This window comes from Schistocerca serialis, chromosome 4 (genome assembly GCF_023864345.2).
Source record: "Schistocerca serialis cubense isolate TAMUIC-IGC-003099 chromosome 4, iqSchSeri2.2, whole genome shotgun sequence".
Classification (NCBI taxonomy): domain Eukaryota; kingdom Metazoa; phylum Arthropoda; class Insecta; order Orthoptera; family Acrididae; genus Schistocerca; species Schistocerca serialis.
The window spans coordinates 226,882,403-226,903,314 of NC_064641.1; the positions used below are offsets into that span (position 1 = coordinate 226,882,403).

Consider the following 20,912-nt stretch of genomic DNA (forward strand, 5'->3'; position numbering starts at 1 on the left):
CTTCCTGAATGCTGTCTACGTTTTGTACAATATACTCGTATATTGCCTCTGTATAAAACTGCTGTTATAAAACTAGAAAACAGCTCAGTTACTTCTGTTGAGTTGGACGGAATAATAAGGGACCTTACGAGCAAGTTGTAGGGCAGGAAACAAGATAAACTCTTAGGAAAGTAAGTTCATGAAATGCTGGAGGAAATACCAAAAGCACAAACGTCGAGTTTTGGAAATGATGAACAATATTTCTTGTCACTTTGCACTGATTATTTGTCCCAAAATTATGATTTGTCTGTGAACAGTGTATTCAGTCTGCTTACAAGATTTTCAGTTGTTAAAGATTACCAACAAACTGAATCTCAACGTGAATGAAGATCAGTTGTACACAACGAAATCCGTGATTTCCGGAATGCATCTGCTGGACGTGATAGAAGTAAAGCAGAAGATCAGATCTGGATAGATTCGTTTAAGCAGCATACCAAAATTGACACCTTCCACTCCCAACAGCTTAGGCTTGTATGCTGACAGAATCTTCAGTATGACGAAGAACCAATGATCAGAAGAAAGAAAGCGAATGTCCATGGTCTTAGTGAAAAGAGAACCTCGATAAAAGTGAACTTTTCTGAAAGCTGTGGTGAATTCTAGAATTTTCTGAAAGCTTGGAAGAGACTATTGGACACTTTCTTCGAGATTTTTGTCTCGGTGTGTGTGTGTGTGTTTTTTCTTTTTTTTCTGAACTTTGAATTGAACCTTGTCTTAACTGTAGATGTTGTTGTTGTTGTTGTTGTTGTGGTCTTCAGTCCTGAGACTGGTTTGATGCAGCTCTCCATGCTACTCTATCCTGTGCAAGTTTCTTCATCTCCCAGTACCTACTGCAACCTACATCCTTCTGAATCTGCGTAGTGTATTCATCTCTTGGTCTCCCTCTACGATTTTTACCGTCCACGCAGCCCTCCAATGCTAAATTGGTGATCCCTTGATGCCTCAAAACATGTCCTACCAACCAATCCCTTCTTCTAGTCAAGTTGTGCCACAAATTTCTCTTCTCCCCAATCCTATTCAATACCTCCTCATTAGTTATGTGATCTACCCATCTAATCGTCAGCATTCTTCTGTAGCACCACATTTCGAAAGCTTCTATTCTCTTCTTGTCCAAACTAGTTATTGTCCATGGTTCAAATGGCTCTGAGCACTATGGGACTCAACTGCTGAGGTCATTAGTCCCCTAGAACTTAGAACTACTTAAACCTAACTAACCTAAGGACATCACAAACATCCATGCCCGAGGCAGGATTCGAACCTGCGACCGTAGCGGTCGTGCGGTTCCAGACTGCAGCGCCTTTAACCGCACGGCCACTTCGGCCGGCTTATTGTCCATGTTTCACGTCCATCTACACTCCATACAAATACTTTCAGAAACTACTTCTTGACACTTAAATCAATACTCGATGTTAACGAATTTCTCTTCTTCAGAAACGCTTTCCTTGCCATTGCCAGTCTACATTTTATATCCTCTCTACTACGACCATCATCTGTTATTTTGCTCCCCAAATAGCAAAACTCCTTTACTACTTTAAGTGTCTCATTTCCTAATCTAATCCCCTCAGCATCACCCGATTTAATTTGACTACATTCCATTATCCTCGTTTTGCTTTTGTTGACGTTCATCTTATATCCTCCTTTCAAGACACTGTCCATTCCGTTCAACTGCTCTTCCAAGTCCTTTGCTGTCTCTGACAGAATTACAATGTCATCGGTGAACCTCAAAGTTTTTACTTCTTCTCCATGAATTTTAATACCTACTCCGAATTTTTCTTTTGTTTCCTTTACTGCTTGCTCAATAAACAGATTGAACAACATCGGGAAGAGGCTACAACCCTGTCTCACTCCCTTCCCAACCACTGCTTCCCTTTCATGTCCCTCGACTCTTGTAACTGCCATCTGGTTTCTGTACAAATTGTAAATAGCCTTTCGCTCCCTGTATTTTACCCCTGCCACCTTCAGAATTTGAAAGAGAGTATTCCAGTTAACATTGTCAAAAGCTTTCTCTAAGTCTACAAATGCTAGAAACGTAGGTTTGCCTTTTCTTAATCTTTCTTCTAAGATAAGTCGTAAGGTTAGTATTGCCTCACGTGTTCCAACATTTCTACGGAATCCAAACTGATCTTTCCCGAGGTCCGCTTCTACCAGTTTTTCCATTCGTCTGTAAAGAATTCGCGTTAGTATTTTGCAGCTGTGACTTATTAACCTGATAGTTCGGTAATTTTCACATCTGTCAACACCTGCTTTCTTTGGGATTGGAATTATTATATTCTTCTTGAAGTCTGAGGGTATTTCGCCTGTCTCATACATCTTGCTCACCAGATGGTAGAGTTTTGTCATGACTGGCTCTCCCAAGGCCATCAGTAGTTCTAATGGAATGTTGTCTACTTCCGGGGCCTTGTTTCGACTCAGGTCTTTCAGTGCTCTGTCAAACTCTTCACGCAATATCTTATCTCCCATTTCATCTTTATCTACATCCTCTTCCATTTCCATAATATTGTCCTCAAGTACGTCGACCTTGTATAAACCCTCTAGGTTTTCTTTGCTTAGAACTGGGTTGCCATCTGAGCTCTTGATATTCATACAAGTGGTTCTCTTCTCTCCAAAGGTCTCTTTAATTTTCCTGTAGGCAGTATCTGTATTACCCCTAGTGAGACAAGCCTCTACATCCTTACATTTGTCCTCTAGCCATCCCTGCTTAGCCATTTTGCACTTCCTGTCGATCTCATTTTTGAGACGTTTGTTTTCCTTTTTGCCTGCTTCATTTACTGCATTTTTATATTTTCTCCTTTCATCAATTAAATTCGATATTTCTTCTGTTACCCAAGGATTTCTATTAGCCCTCGTCTTTTTACCTACTTGATCCTCTGCTGCCTTCACTACTTCATCCCTCAGAGCTACCCATTCTTCTTCTACTGTATTTATTTCCCCCATTCCTGTCAATTGTTCCCTTATGCTCTCCCTCAAACTCTCTACAACCTCTGGTTCTTTCAGTTTATCCAGGTCCCATCTCCTTAAATTCCCGCCTTTTTGCAGTTTCTTCAGTTTCAATCTGCAGTTCATAACCAATAGATTGTGGTCAGAATCCTCATCTGCCCCTGGAAATGTCTTACAATTTAAAACCTGGGTCCTAAATCTCTGTCTTACCATTATATAATCTATCTGATACCTTTTAGTATATCCAGGATTCTTCCAGGTATACAACCTTCTTTTATGATTCTTGAACCAAGTGTTAGCTATGATTAAATTATGCTCTGTGCAAAATTCTACAAGGCGGCTTCCTCTTTCATTTCTTCCCCCCAATCCATATTCACCTACTATGTTTCCTTCTCTCCCTTTTCCTACTGACGAATTCCAGTCACCCATGACTATTAAATTTTCGTCTCCCTTCACTACATGAATAATTTCTTTTATCTCGTCATACATTTCATCAATTTCTTCATCATCTGCAGAGCTAGTTGGCATATAAACTTGTACTACTGTAGTAGGCATGGGCTTTGTGTCTATCTTGGCCACAATAATGCGTTCACTATGCTGTTTGTAGTAGCTAACCTACTCCTGCATTACCCCTATTTGATTTTGTATTTATAACCCTGTAATCACCTGACCAAAAGTCTTGTTCCTCCTGCCACCGAACTTCACTAATTCCCACTATATCTAACTTTAACCTATCCATTTCCCTTTTTAGATTTCCTAATCTACCTGCCCGATTAAGGGATCTGACATTCCACGCTCCGTTCCGTAGAATGGCAGTTTTCTTTCTCCTGATAACGACGTCCTCTTGAGTAGTCCCCGCCCGGAGATGCGAATGGGGGACTATTTTACCTCCGGAATATTTTACCCAAGAGGACGCCATCATCATGTACCATACCTGTAGATATTCATTTAAAAATTCGTTTCATTTTGAAATGTCAGATCTATACATTACAAATACGAAAGAAAAGGAGATCATCTTTTTATTTTTCTGTCAACAGAATATTAAAATTATATTTTGATGTATTTAGAAATTATAGGTTCAGCAAATTGGTTATGTTACATATGATATTTGTAGCAAACTATTAGCATTTTCTTCATTCCCCATGATCGACAAGTTGCCCAGCTCAGGGTTCGTTAAGTGGTATTCCTAAGCTCGAGGCCTACAAAGATGGACCCGTGCAAAGTGCTTTGCACTACTGTTCAGAATACGAGCCTTGATTTGAGTCGAATAAGCTGACAGACGCCGATAAGCCGATTACGAAATTAAGAGGCGATGGAGGAAAGAGATCACCCTCAGTTTGGCAAGAATTACCCTGATCGCATTATCTGATGTTTCCGAATGCTATAGATTTTGTGTATTTGTGTTTATGTTCAAATTTAACCAAAGAAAACACTCAAAATACGCCCTTTTGTGTTAGAACTTTTTTTCCGCTTGTGCCCTCAATTCTCTCCGAATAATATAAAATTGCGAAACAAAACATATTAGAGATATCAGGCTTGTGGAACGTGGATCATGTAAGAATGTTCTTGTAATTCGATTGTTAGATAACTTCTACCGGTAGTGATTCAAGTTGAAGTTAAATGAGGCCCTCGAAACTTCTCATCGCGATAGAAAACATCGATTATAGCGGCTACGATTTGCGCCTAAGTAGTTAGGCTGCTCTTCGATACATTGTTAAATTCGTAGTAGGCCGTTACAGCACAGAAGTATCCGTCAGTTTAATTTGAAGTTTAAGCAGTAACAATATTTTAGCGGCATCTGTCAGTGCTAGGGTAATGTGGAAGAAATTATTTGAACTGGTTAGAAACCTGGAGTCTGCTCGAATATTGCCCACTCGATGACTGTTCGTATCGAACTGGAAGCCTCTATTTTGTCTGCAAACAAGAGATGAATTGTTCGCACTGTTTTGATGATTAATGCTCCCGCGATGAGACTGGATAGGACATGTGTTAAAATGTCAAATAATAACTTCTACGATACTAGGAGCAGGCGCAATAGGCGAAAATTGTAAGGGAAGACATAAACTGTAATATATAGGAAAATTAACCAAAGCCTCTTATACACCTTCCGACGGAAATCGTGCGACATTGGATACGGACGGTTTCGATCCATTGTGTCGCGACAGTCCCTTTACAAAGTCGCGCGTCCACACCTTCGGAGTCTGTCACACTACACAAATCAGCAAGTGTTAAAATAAATAAGTATAACTGGAACCAAGCGGCAAAGATCAGATAAACAAAAACAATGACGCTGCTAAATTATGTGACATGAGGTTTTAATATGCGAATAAGGGAATATTAATATACTGAATATGATACGGTTAATCAGAATTAGAAAGTATATGTACATTTGTGTACATATATAATTAATTTTTCTCATTATAGCACAGGCAAAAGGCAGTGTACCGCGCTGTATAAATTGTGAAATAAAATAAAACGTACATACTTGATTGAGAGTAACTTCATCGCCTTCTGTATACCTACTTTCTGGATTCCATGCCTTCTGGTAAAAATTGTAAAGAGGTAGTTAACAAACCAGTCTGACTTTTTCGGAGTACCAATTTTTGTTTTAGTCGGACAGATTTTTATATTCTCTCCAGAATTCTGATTTTAAATTGGGTATTTTTTCCGTGTCGTGTTGTGACATGTGGTTCCGTTTTTGTAGTCTTGGCGTGTCACATGCCAAAGACATGAAAGGGACTGAAATCGTAAATTATTTTCAAGCTTTCTTCTGTGCAGCGAAGTAGGAACTGACTCGGAAAAAATAGAGACTACATAGAAACGCGTAACATTTTCGCATGTTTCCTATTTTGATGGGGAACGTGGCACTTGTGACTTTCGTATCCCGATAGTTGTGGAACATATGACACCCCTGAAACTTGGATGGCGACTCGTATTCCTCGAGGCTTAAGGAGGGCGTAAATACTACTCATGAGATGAATGATTGGTACAGGGGATTGGAATGTGACGGGCTGCATCAGACCAGTCACAAGATAGATGAAAGGGAAAAAAAGGCAAGGAGATGAGGCACAGGAAGAGAGCTCAAAAGTATGCTGCAGTCGTTCGTTGGATGTGCATAAACTTGCTGAAAGGGTTCGTTTTTTCGTGCACATTCCTCCAGCTGTCATGTTTATCTAAACACAAAATGAACCATTTAATGAGCTATAATGACTGTTGCTGCCGCACAACAGACAGAAACGTTGCGAAGTGACACGTCCGCCGTTGTGTCGCGCTTGCCTGTATTTGTGGCGTTGGTTTGCAGACGATGGAGGAAGGCAGTGTTTTCCTAGCCAGTGTGTGCGTTTGCTGAAAGGCACTCGCCAGAGTCCTTGGGACGGAGCTGATGCGTGAAAGCTTACAAAGGCGGCACTAGGCGGCCCGGACAGCTGGCTGGTCGGTTCGCGTTTCAGCAGCTGCCCCGCTGCGGGTCCTGTGCTCGGGTAGCAGCGACAGCGACAGCGGCCAGGCCTCTCCTGTCCGGCGGGCCTAGTCAACACACTCCTCCCCACACACCGACAGCAGGGCGACGGTGTTGAATGCGACATCCGCCTTATGCGGGTAGTATCGTTTATATTGATTTGTAACACAGTTTTTACAAAAGGGAGCTTACGGAATCCAATACATTGCACCAGCAACATAGTCATCCTTTAGGCTTCCTAAAAGCTCAGATTCGAAACATCAAGTTACAAGACTGATTTGCTACAATTATCTTGTAACCTACATATATTTTTAGTGGCAGTTAACATTTACTTTTAGGCGTACGAAATTGCTAAAAATAACACACATTTCAGAAAAACATTCTACATCTACATTTATACTCCACAAGCCACCCAACGGTGTGTGGCGGAGGGCACTTTATGTGCTACTGTCATTACCTTCCTTTCCTGTTCCAGTCGCGTAAGGTTTGCGGGAAGAACGACTGCCGGAAAGCCTCCGTGCGCGCTCGAATCTCTCTAATTTTAAATTCGTTATCTCCTCGGGAGGTGTAAGTAGGGGGAAGCAATATATTCGATACCTCATCCAGAAACGCACCCTCTCGAAACCTGGACAGCAAGCTACACCGCGATGCAGAGCGCCTCTCTTGCAGAGTCTGGCACTTGAGTTTGCTAAACATCTCCGTAACGCTATCACGCTTATCAAATAACCCTGTGACGAAACACGCCGCTCTTCTTTGTATCTTCTCTACCTCCTCTGTCAACCCGACCTGGTACGGATCCCACACTGATGAGTCATACTCAAGTATAGGTCGAACAAGTGTTTTGTAAGCCACCTCCTATGTTGATGGACTACATTTTCTAAGGACTCTCCCAATGAATCTCAACCTGGCATCCGCCTTACCAACAATTAATTTTATATTATCATTCCACTTCAAATCGTTCCGTACGCATACTTCCAGATATTTTACAGAAGTAACTGCTACCAGTTTTTGTTCCGCTATCATATAATCATACAATAAAGGATCCTTCTTTCTATGTATTCGCAATACATTACATTTGTCTATGTTAAGGGAGCCGGCCGCGGTGGTCTAGCGGTTCTAGGCGTTCAGTCCGGAACCGCGCGACTGCTACGGTCGCAGGTTCGAATCCTGCCTCGGGCATGGATGTGTGTGATGTCCTTAGGTTAGTTAGGTTTAAGTAGTTCTACGTTCTAGGGGACTGATGACCACAGATGTTAAGTCCCATAGTGCTCAGAGCCATTTGAACCATTTATGTTAAGGGTCAGTTGCCACTCCCTGCACCAAGTGCCTATCCGCTGCAGATCTTCCTGCATTTCGCTACAATTTTCTAATGCTGCAACTTCTCTGTATACTACAGCATCATCCGCGAAAAGCCGCATGGAACTTCCGACACTATCTACTAGGTCATTTATATATATTGTGAAAAGCAATGGTCCCATAACACTCCCCTGTGGCACGCCAGAGGTTACTTTAACGTCTGTCGACGTCTCTCCATTGAGAACAACATGCTGTGTTCTGTTCAATCCAGCCACACAGCTGGTCTGATATTCCGTAGGCTCTTACTTTATCAGACGACAGTGTGGAACTGTATCGAACGCCTTCCGGAAGTCAAGGAAAATGGCATCTACCTGGGAGCCTGTATCTAATATTTTCTGGGTCTCATGAACAAATAAAGCGAGTTGGGTCTCACACGATCTCTGTTTCCGGAATCCATGTTGATTCCCACAGAGTAGATTCTGGGTTTCCAGAAATGACATGATACGCGAGCAAATAACATGTTCTAAAATTCTACAACAGATTGATGTCAGAGATATAGGTCTATAGTTTTGCGCATCTGCTCGACGACCCTTCTTGAAGACTGGGACTACTTGTGCTCTTTTCCAATCATTTGGAACCTTCCGTTCCTCTAGAGACTTGCGGTACACGGTTGTTAGAAGGGGGGCAAGTTCTTTCGCGTACTCTGTGTAGAATCTAATTGGTATCCCGTCAAGTCCAGTGGAATTTCCTCTGTTGAGGAAATTAATTTTGACGGACATGATCTTTCCGGCGTTATCAGTAAGGTTATTATTATTATTTTTCTGTCTCAGACGTTATGTCTGGTTAAAAATGGAAAGTGACGCGGACGTTGATCAAGCGTGACTTCCCTTTAACTGTGCCGTATATGTTACATTCCATTTAGGAACTTTCGGATATTTGAACATGTATCAATAATTACAGATTTCTATAGTTGTATGTATACGTTTGGATGTAGCTGTATTGCGTTGATGTACTGATTGATATTGTGTGGTATGATTCCTGTAGTTGACAGTATAATAGGTATGATGTCAACTTTATCCTGATGCCACATCTCTTTGACTTCCTCAGCCAGTTGGATGTATTTTTCAATTTTTTTCTCCTGTTTTCTTCTGTATATTTGTTGTATTGGGTATGGATATTTCGATTAGTTGTTATTAATATTTATTATTTAGTTGTTATTATTTAAATTTCGACACGTACCATAGACCATTGTCAAGTGCTTAAAAAGGTTTCTTACGAGGCGAACACGACAAGTGTCATAACCCAATTTCCCAGAAACTTCACTCAGTGGAAGAGGGGGTCAAAATAAGTGAACATGTGTACCGGCTTATCCGTAGATATTCGATAGTTTCTGAGAAAACGACGGTCAAATTTTACGAGTCAGCTAAAGTGGTGGCACAGTGGCTAGCGTCGCGGTTTACAATTTTGCTCCACGTGTTCGAAATCTGATTACTATTTTGAATTTCGTTTTGCATTTATGTGGTCGTGTCCGTAGGAGATTACTTCACGAATGTTTTCCACTGTGTTTTCGTTATTCGTCTCATAATTGTATGTGTGGTGAATGACTTTAATCAATGGAAAAAAATTGTTTTCCTTTGAAATTCCTGTAGCGTTTCTTGATTCGTAACCAATTGCAAGTGATCCGTTATGCGTAGTTTGCCGCGAAATTATTGCCAACGCATGAAATCTTCAGCAATGTTAACGACGTTTCTTTCCCGAGCGAGATTTATACGGAGAATCGTCGCTGTGGCAAACCTGCCTTCGCGCGACGCACGTGATGTTCGAAATTTCTGTATTTCGAATGTGTGTACGATCTGTATCATTCAAGGGAATGCATCAAATCTTCTTGATGAATAAACATCGAAACAAAATATAAGAACTAAGAATTTATGTGAAAATTAAATATAAGACGATGAGAATTTAAAAAGATTTTAATCCCTGAAAATACCACACCCCACACACATATATACACATCAAAAAAAGTTTTGCATCACCTCGGTTTAGTGTGTTCCGAAACCTGTACAGAAAAATGGAATAGAGATCAACACAAACATCATTTCCGCTCTTTTTATTGCTCATAAAAACCTGTGAAAGCCTGTTGCACCACCATACAGCGAGACCTTCAGAAGTGGTGGTCCAGATTGCTGTACACACCGGTACCTGTAATACCCAGTAGCACGTCCTCTTCCATTGATGCACGCCTATATTCGTCGTGGCATACTATCCACAAGTTCATCAAGGCACTGTTGGTCCAGATTGTCCCACTCCTCAACGGCGATTCGGCGTAGATCCCTCAGAGTGATTGGTGCGTCACGTCGTCTGTAAACAGCCCTTTTCAATCTATCCTAAGCATGTTGGATAGGGTTCATGTCTGGAGAACATGTTGGCCATTCTAGTCGAGGAATGTCATTATCCCGAAGGAAGTCATTCACGATATGTGCACGTAGGGGGCGCAAAGTGTCGTTCATGAAGAAGAATGCGTCGCCAATATACTGCCGATATGGTTGCACTATCGGTCGGAGGATGGCATTCACGTAATGTACAGCTGTTACGGCACCTTCCATGACCACCAGCGGCGTACCTCTGCCCCACATAATGCCACCCCAAAAAAGCAGGAAACCTCCACCTTGCTGCACTCGATGGACAGTGTGTCTAAGGCGTTCAGCCTGACCGGGTTGCCTCCAAACACGTCTCTGACGATTGTCTGATTGAAGGCATATGCGATACTCATCGGGAAAGAGAACGTGATGCCAATTCTGAGCTGTGCATTCGGCATGTTGTTGGGGCCATCTGGACCGCGCTGCATGGTGTCGTGGTTGCAAAGATGGACCTCGCCATGAACGTCGAGAGTGAAGGCCCGCATCATGCAGCCTATTGCGCACAGTTTGAGTCGTAACACGACGTCCTGTTGCTGCACGATAAGGATTATTCAACATGGTGGCGTTGCTGTCAGGGTTCCTCCCAAGTCATAATCCATAGGCAGCGGTCATCCACTGCGGTAGTAGCCCTTGGGTGACCTGAGCGACCCATGCCATCGACTGTTTCTGTCTCTCTTATGTCCTCCATGTCCGAACAACATCGCGTTGGTGCACTCCGAGACGCCTGGACACTTCCCTTGTTGAGAGCCCTTCCTGGCACAAAGTAACAATGCGGACGCGATCGAACCGCGGTATTGACCGTCTAGGAATGGTTGAACTACAGACAACACGAGCCGTGTACCGCCTTCCTGGTGGAATGACTGGAACTGATCGGCTATCGGACCCCCTCTCCGTCTAATAGGCGATGCTCATGTATAGTTGTTAACATCTTTGAGCGGGTTTAGTGAAATCTCTGCACAGTCAAAGAGAATGTGTCTGTGATACAATATCCACAGTCAACGTGTATCTTCGGGAATTTTGGGAACCGGGGTGATGCAAAACTTTTTTGATGTGTGTATAAGAAATGCATAAAATTACCCATGTGTAATTTTACAGTTAACATAACGGCTTTGTACCCGCTAAGGGAATAAGAAACATTCGTGTAGCAGCCTGCTACGAACGTGGATAGATAAATGACAAAAATAAAATAAATAAAAACAATAATAGTGTTTCGAACACAGGATGCAAAAGCTCAAATGGTGCAAATGGCTCTAAGCACTATGGGACTTTACATCTGAGGTCATCAGTCCCCTAGACTTAGAACTACTTAAACCTAACTAACCTAAGGTCATCACACACATCCATGCCCGAGGCAGGATTCAAACCTGCGACCGTAGCAGCAGCGCGGTTCCTGACTGAAGCGCGTAGAACCGCTCGGTCACAGCGGCCGGCGATGCAAAAGCGAGACGTCGTGACGCTAGCCACTCTGCCATCAGTTGGGCTGAGCTTGTCGCGCGCTAAAGGGCATCTTAATTGTGTCGAAAACCTTGGCGATCGGTTTCTGAGAAACAGTGGAATATCTACGGATAAGCCGAAACACGTGTACGCTAATTTTGGCTCCTCTTCCATTGTACGAAGTTTCTGGATAATCGGGTAGTGCCACTTGCCGTGTTCTCCTTGTAGCATAAATCAGAAATATCCGGTCATTATACAAACGTAGAGATATTCGTGGCCGTTGTCAAGAGATTCTGGGTTGCATCGTAATCTGATATTTAAATAAAAATCCTATCAGACAGCCTTGAAACACAGCGGCCCTTTTACACGCCACAGATAACCAAAGCGAGAGAAATTTCACTGCTGACCCACGACGCAAGGTGAAGGTAAAGCACTCTAGCTGTGAAAGCAGGCGGAAATGATGAATGACCATGGGGTAAGTACCTCTGCCGAGCGAGTCAAAGACCGTTGTTCTCCCCACCCCCACCCCTCTCATAAAAGAAAGCTGCAACAAGATTACATATTTTACCTCGTGTGGACAGTGGTCCGGCTGCAGATCCAAGAATAATATTATAATAATAGTGCTGCATCAGCTTTGAAAACTGCAGCGTGGGTGAGCTCTGAACTTCCAGCTCTGCTGTCGTAACATGATTAAAGACTACAGCACTACAGTCCCAGATAGTTTTCGTGTGTGATGCCGTAATGAAAGGTGCGTAAGGCAGAACTAAAGATTAATGTGTTCCAGTGTATTCGCCAATACACTGATGAACAATGAATTAAATATACTTTCCTAGTAAGACGTAGCATTCACTTCCGACCTGAAGGCAGAGATTGATCTCTCACTAACAACCGACCGCTTACGGTCATTGATCAGAAGAGGGCCAAGACACGGACGTTCCTCGCGGCAGCGTGCCAGATATATTGTGTAACACTTACGTCAGGTGACTTCGGGATCAGCTACGAGCCTCATGTCCGTGGAACCACTTGGACACCATCCAAGATCGCTGAGGCGTTACAGTGTCTTGCCGAATGTTGCTATTTGAGCCCATCTGAACAACCCTGGTACACGAGTACCGCCGCAGTTTAAGCTAAGCCTCGTTCGCAAGATGATTTAATCGCAACATGTGCTCTCTCTAGTTTCGCACCCGCAATCAACGTGAAATTCGTCACCCAAGGTGTCCTTTGTGCGTTATTAGAACGTGTTGTGGTTGTGTCTGCTCCCATGCTGGAGTGTTTAGAGGTACCGTTTGGTTGTCTTGGGTAGTGGCATTTCCAGTTCTGTGTATAACAAAGTACTGTGTAGAATAATAATAAATAATAATAATAATGTGAAACACGGATTGCAGGAGCTTCGAAGTTGCTTGTTCAAATGAAACACAGCATAACTTGGAAACAGGTTGTGTTGGATTTGCGTTCACTGACATCAGCAGTTTCTGTCAGACATGAAACTGATTCACATTTAAAAGAGTGAAAATCACCTGCGATCACTGTTAGTCAGGTTCTTTTTAAGACCACCGTTCTTACGCTGTGTAACATGGTTGCCACGCGTTGGATAGCTGGCGTTGATGCGCCGAATAGTCGCGCGTCGCGCAACGCCATTGGCAGTTTGGTCGTAGGACTGTCGAAACACGCTAATTCCTTTATACTGTTAAGATACGTCTCCTCTTTGAACCATTTTGCTGCGCTGATTCCATACAACCAGCTGGCACATACATACCACTTTCTGCCAAGAATTACGTGAGCTATGGAGGGAGCTCCTGGTATCAGTTGTACACTACCTACCTACAGCGTCCCAAGGCAACCGTGCTCTTTTGCCGGAGTGACAAATATTTTGTCCAGTGAGCTTGTGACACTGTCACTCAACCACTTTCATACTATTAAGGACTTCAGAAAGAGCAGATTTCAAGAATGTGTCACGAGCGTGCACCGTGGATAAACGTTGGCAGATTGAGTACGTTTGCTGGTGCAAGCTGTTTCACGGCGCTACACTAGCGCTGCGCCCACGTGGTAAGGACGGGTCTCGCGCGTGGGAACGCCGCGGCGCCTGCGGAGATTGCGGGTATCGGCAGTCTGTTTATCTTTTCCTGCGCACTCGCGCGGGAGTCTCAGGGCGCCGCTCTGTCTCTCCTGCACGCGGTCGACTACTGTACCCGCCACGTCACACATCCGCCTGGCCATTAGAACTGCCACAACGCGAAGTATAGCGAAGGACGAAATTTTATTTCCTGCTAACATAAACTGTAGTAGGAAGTAATTACTGGGAATACGGGGTGAGAAATTTAGCATGCATAACTGCCATCTCTGGCAGCAACAGTGAATTCTATTCTAATGAGAAATTATTATAAACTAATCTTTATAATATTTTTCTGAAGGAGGGACATTGCAATATAAAATCCGAAGTTTTCAATGCAGTGTAACTGAATTTGGCACCATTGCTAAGGAATGTTATATCGGTACATAATGTTTTTTCATGCTTGCTGAAGTTATATGTTTTTTATTACAAACAATTGAAGTTTTTCAGCAAGGTGAATACAAAGGTTCCTTTCTTGAAAAATATGTCAGAACAAAACTAAAGTATTTTCGTACAAATGTTGATATACCACTATTACACATATCGCTGTAACAGACTATTAATACAGTCTTTCGCTAGATTTTTACAGCTCTGCAAATCTCCGTAAAAAAAGTACCAAATCCTAGGGCTTTTCTCTTATACAGGGTGATTCAAAAATGCATGTAAATATTTCAAGGGTGTATTTGTGAGGTAAATATAAGACAAAAATGTTCTATACAATTTTTTCCATACTTGGCTTATTACAGAGTTATGAACAAAACAGGATAATACATTCAATACAACGTAAGGTATTTAATTCCCAGAGTTCACAGTTTAATTACAGTGCATTTGGACTAACAACGCAAACTGATAAATAAACGTGACGTAACAAACTGAAACAATTCCTCGCGAACACTGTATTAATTTAGGTCCTGTTGATTGAACTACAGCAATGCACAATAACTAAGGAAAATTGAAGCATTTTACAGACTGTACTGTACTGTACTGTATTTGCACAAATCTTAATGCAATGCATGTTCAAAATGCTGTCCCTGAACTTGCAGACAGACCCATGCTCGTCGCATCAATGATCTCTGCACATTACACAGTCCGTTCAACTCTCCACGAATAATTTCACAACCACCTTCAATTCTTTGTTGTAGCACTTCTCTGTTCGGTACTGCAGAAGAATACACCAATGTCTTTAGTCGGCCCCATAAATAAAAGTCTAAAGGGTTCAGGTCAGGTGATCTGGCTGGACAAGCAATTGGTCCTCCGCGACCTATCCATCGATGTGGATACGCAGAATTGAGGTACGCCCTTACGTTGCGGCTGTAATGGGCGGGAGCACCATCGTGCATAAACCACATGGTGGCTCGTGTTGCAAGAGGGACATCCTGTAACAATCCAGGCAATTCTCCCTCCAAAAATTCGCAGTACGCGTGCCCATTCAGCCTTGGAGGCAGAACATGAGGTCCGAGTAAGTAATTCCCCACAATACCACACCAAATGTTTATGGAGAATTGATGTTGATATCCACGCACAATTCTCGCGCCAGGATTCTCGACAGCCCACTGGTGCATATTATGCGAATTGATTACACCCGCACGAGTAAACATGGCCTCATCTGTGAATAATATCCGCCGAATGAACATTGGATCATTCAAATGACGCTCTTGTAACCACTGGCAGAATTGCTGACGGCGAGGATAGTCTTCAGGTGTCAATTCGTGCACTTTTTGCAGGTGAAATGGATGCAACTGTTGTCTCCGAAGCAGCCGCCATACAGTAGATTGTGGAAGTCGTACAGCTGCACTAATTTGTCTCGTACTGATAGATGGATCTTGGTCTACCAGGTCCAAAACATGTTCCTCGACGTTCACTGCATGCTCAAGTGGTCGACCTGAATGTGGCCCAGGACGAATGCCATACTCCCGCATACGTCTGTCCACAGATACAAACGTCTGATGACGTGGTAACCGTCTTCCTGGAAACAGCTCACTGTACCTTCGTCTTGCTGCAAGTACATTTCCATCTGCTGCACCATACACAAGGTGCATATCAGCATACTCACTGTTTGAGTACATCATGTGCACGAAACCTTTAGCCTTCCGACGATGAATGAACGACAGGACGTACTTTTCCGTTACCAACAACATCAGCGCCATCTTCCGTACAGTAGGAGTAAACATCACGTGCAAACAAAAACAAACACTATTCATGCAGTTTCGAATCAACTGTTGGGAGATACGTATGTGAATTACGTACCAGAATATGGCATCCTGCTGCTTGCACTGCCGTCGTTTTGATACGGACATGACTTTCGTATTTAACGATAACTCTGGAATTAAACGTTTATGGAAAAACATTTATAGAACATTTTTGTCTTATATTTACCTCACAAATACACCCTTAAAATATTTACATGCATTTTTGAATCACCCTGTATAGATGCCTTACTATTGTAGTACGTGAAAATTCCTTCCACAAAATGTTTCACTAGAATATTGACTAACTGAATGCCAAATTTTAAGCTCTATAATGTCAATGATTTGCCAGGAAAAGGCACATAAAATTGCCAAAATGTAAGTACGGGAAACATGAATCGAAGATTTGATAGTCAACCTGAATTGAAGGTTTGACAGTCATGGTATTAGGCCTTACCTTATCTCGGTGAAATAGTGTAAGCTGTATGCATTCTCCTCTTCGCTCTAAAGCAGTCTTTTCTTTGCTTGTCTTCTTGGGTTAACCTGATTTTCAAACTGAGGAATAATAATTTCAGCTGCATCAATTCTCCTGTTATCAACTTTCTTCAGTATTGACAATTTAAAATCTCCTGGATTCGTAGCATCTGTAGAGTCCGTAGTTTGCCGAGATTAGCACAGTTAAAAACTAAACGAGCATCGCATGCTGCAATTTCGTCAGCAGTTGTGGAAGCATATGTTGTCTTGGGGCACAGTTTTCCTATCAGAGAGTTGTAACTTTCATTATGATTTTGAGTTTTTCCATGCACACTCTTTTGCAGGTGTCCTGGATTTGCTGAGCACCGAAATATTCCCCACATTGTGATTGCATAAAACTGGAAGAAACCACCGCAGGAATGATTAATATGAGGAAATGCAGAACCAGAGAGGGGCACGGACCTGTGCAAGCTTTTTTTAGTTACTATTTTGATCACATTTTGGAGTGGAGTTGGAACGTAATATTCAGGAATTGAAATTTCAGAACCATGTAATAAATGAAGTTTCAATAAAAAAATTGGGCTTAAGTAATAAAGATATGTCATTCTCTAGTATACCGTAATTAATACATCATAGTGACTTGCTAGTCATGCACACCAGTCTCTTGGCTGCCCCTGACAGTGTGTGTTCAGTGGGTGAGAGATTTGAAAAGCATGTTGGCCATGACAACATACAAAAACCCTCTGCACCGTGGTAGGTCAGGACAGCATGGACAAAATGTGATCTTGTTGACTGATAAAATCATGGAGACCTCTTAGCTACAGGCCTTAACACGTTGAAATGTAATGGCTGCTGTCCAAATTACTGGATACATGAACCATATACGATTGTGTTGTGTACTCACTGGCACCCTATGACAATAAATCGAGCAATCTGGCCAAGTTCCTTCTCTTCAGACATTCTGCATGCAGTACTGGGACTTGACAGAAAAGACGACGTTGTGCCATATATTCAATGTTGTCGGAACCACCACTGCCGGCAAGCCTGCCGCTACTGCCATTTAAAGAGAATCTGCAATAATAATCGCTGTGCTGACTTGTCAAATTCCAACACATTGTGGTGGACGTTTTGCTCTCTTTCATGAGGCGTAATGCAAAATACTCGCAAACAACCAACATTCAAATGCAATTTCTGAATGAAAGATCCTGTGTAATCTTTCCTCATTCACAGAATGTAGATGGTGTTACTTATGCCTACATGTGAAGTTGCGCTGGCATGCTAATCATTTGCAGTTTACACTAGCTGGTGGTAAACCACCTCCAAGACAATGTTTTTGAAGCTTTTTATCACAATGTGAGCTCCATTTGTACTACAGTATGTCTGTGAAAAAGGGAAAGTTCAGTCAGTCTTGATTCTGGCCAAGTCACTGAAAGTGAAAGCTACACAAACTTGAATAACAATACAATGAACTATGTTCTCCCTGAACCACTTTTGGTACATTTTTGTTCCTTGTAATCTTATTTGCGTTGTTATTAGTAGGTTGTGTTTGCACATGTTTTGGCTCATTAAGTTGTTACACAGGGTGTTTAAAGTAAGTGTTTGATATTCTTACAGGAGAGGATGCTGATCAAAATCAGAAAAAGACCTGTAAGAATATAATCAGAATCAAATACTTTCTGAGATATAGGCCACATGTTAAGATACCAAACCAGATGTGAAAAGTTTTCTCTCCACAACACAATACACTATAAAGTGGCTTGCAGAGTATAGATCTAGGTGTAGATTGTGTAGGCACAAGGTCCCATTTTCATTAGTAAAACACAGGCATAACTAGAATGCTCGATAAACATTTCTGACATTTATTTTCTGCATGTCTTGGTCAATCTGTTAGTGCTGTTATTTCTTGTAGAATTGCTTAATGTATTTGAATGCTTAGGTATATTTCTCTACTCTCACATAATATGTCTTAAGTCTTTCTGTTTCTTTAGCATTTAAATCATTCCCAGGCATCTGTTTTGCATGCCAATACCTTGTAAGATGTCACCTGAGCTGTATTCCCATTTTTTGGGTGTCAGATATTGGCAAAGTCAGCTCAGTTGCAGTTGATGGTTTTTTTAAACATTTTCATTGACTTTTGTTTGGTCATTTCATTCTTGCAGCCTTTATTGATGGGCTTCTTAGCCTTTTGGAGGGAAGACAAAATTCATCTTAATCATGGAGGGGTAATGGTTTATTTGAACATGGCATTTTTTTGTACTTGGACTTTCATTATTTTCTTCGTTGATCTGCTGGAGTATACTATATGGTAAGACTAGCCTGTTTCTCTCCATTTAAGTTTGAAGTAACCCAAGAAAGTCTTGATGTTCTCGTCCCAAAGTTGGCCTGTTTTTTATGGGTTTTGTCTGTTGTAGGGAGTACATGAGCATTGATCTGGATGTACTTTGTGTTGTCACAGCAAAGAATCAGAACATTACCATTGAACTGAAGCTTTCTTATTAGGTTCAAAAGCAATGTCAACAATCGGTTTGTTTTAACCTACCTTAACTGCTTTTATTCCATTACAAATTGCCTAGGGAGATACCCAGATACCTTATTTCTTGATCTTCTAGTACTCTTCTGTTTGTTGGTTATCTTTGCCAACTTTTACTTTAATAATTCTTGAGCATCTAGTTAACATTTGTGTGTTTGAAAGCAGTATGAGGTGCAGGCTAATATAAGAAAATGGCCTGTGTGCACTCTGGCAGGGTGCTTTGAACAGTTAGAACCAGGGATAATGTGTTTGTGTAGACAACTTTCTACATGGCTTGATTATTTGTAAAGGTATAAGTTGGATCACGCAATTCCTCCATTTTATTCACCATCAGATTGTGAGATTATCTTCTGCATTCAAACCTGATGACCACCTTCACCTTTCATCTAGGTAAGGGCGAGGGGTACTTACAGTCTGCTACTGGCCAAACCAGCTGGTGGATACAGTAAGATGTTAAGTGAACCATTGGCCCATCATTACTTTTCATTTTTTACTGTTTTGTGTTGTAACTGCTGCTATTTTTAAAATATTGAAGGATTTTTTTGAAGCACTTTCCTATGATGATATCTATATATTTGTCTTGGTACAACAAAATACCAGTATATTATTGTTTTCTTACATTTAAATTCTGTAAAATTTTCCTTTCACATTATACACATCAACAAAATGAAAGAAAATCAATATGATCAGTCTTAATAAAAGGCTGCCTTTTTCTGGCTGTTAATAGGATAACGCACTATATCATTTCTTCTACATTATGTCTAATAACTGTTCATGTTCCTGATGTGTGCAAAGTTTTGGAATTGGTTTATGAGCTCTGTACTGCCATCGGATATTTAAAATTTTGTCATCTGTGTTACAGGAAAGCCCGTCGGAAAGATAAAGAACCATCAACCCCTAGTGCAGATGATCCAAAACTTTACCTCGAAGAAGCGCTCCTTGAGCGAAAGTTACCTGATATTGATCTGAGAGTCTTGGTGGACCTACCAGCAGGAGTAGACTACAATGAATGGCTAGCTTCCCATAGTAAGTTGTAATCTGTTTTAGATGACAGTAGACACAACTACTATCATAAAAATATTTTAAAAGTTTATCTAGTGTTTGGAAATTCCTTATCAAATATAAAATAAATTTAAATTTACATTTTTGTTTGTGGAAGCAAAATTATCCAGTGTAGATTTTAGATTATCATCTCCAAACTGATTAAGCAAAGTACTTGTATTTCACAAATAATTATATTATTAATAATTTTTGAATACCTCGAAGTATGGTTGTTGTAAGTATCTGTTCTATTTTGTTTCAGCTATTGCATTTTTTGATCATATAAATCTTTTATATGGGACAATATCAGAATTTTGTACAATGTCTGGATGCCCAGACATGACTGGTCCAGGTTACAGGTAAGCTGACGGATGCCTCAGATGATAATCTTGTTCATCATACTTACATCTTTGAATACTGAAAATTCTTGACACATTGGTTGATATTTGACTTAACACCTTACCTGACAACCAAAGCTTTGTAGAAGTATATACAATGTGTACAACTTTGCGTCCGCCGTTTTTTTCCCCCTACATTTGAGGCTTTGATGGAACAATTGGTTACACATATATCATTCAAAGTATTTTCCATTGCTGGCCACTACTTTCTCCCATCTTTCGGGCAGTGTACAAATCCCGCATCGAAAAAATTGTCCATCTTTTGAAGCGATCCACGAATCGATCCAATTTGTGACTTCTTCTTGAGATCGGAAGTGTTGGTCAGCCAGGACATGCACCATTGATCTAAACAGGTGATAGTCAGAGGGAGCAGTGTCTGGAGAATACGGCAGGTGGGGTAGGACTTCCCATTTTAACGTACATTTCGACCTGTTTTGCAACATGGGGTCGAGCGTTGTCATGCTGCAAAATCTCTTTATCGTGCAGCCATTTGTCTTTTAATGCTCTGCTCAAATGCATTAATTGGATTCGATAACGGGCACCAGTGATTGTTTCACTTGGTTTTAACACCTCATAGTACACGACGCCGAGCTGAT

General features: G+C 41.5%; 1 protein-coding gene across 4 annotated transcripts in view; it reads left to right on the plus strand.

Moving 5' to 3' along the window:
* The window catches only part of LOC126473377 (MOB kinase activator-like 2), a 528,601-nt gene that overhangs the window by 351,740 nt on the left and 155,949 nt on the right, over nucleotides 1-20,912 (plus strand). For all 4 annotated transcript variants that reach the window (XM_050100386.1, XM_050100385.1, XM_050100387.1 and 1 more), the window contains exons 2-3: nucleotides 19,740-19,903; nucleotides 20,181-20,277. In XM_050100386.1, coding sequence (XP_049956343.1) covers nucleotides 19,740-19,903; nucleotides 20,181-20,277 — 261 coding nt within the window. The remainder of the gene's footprint in view (nucleotides 1-19,739; nucleotides 19,904-20,180; nucleotides 20,278-20,912) is intronic.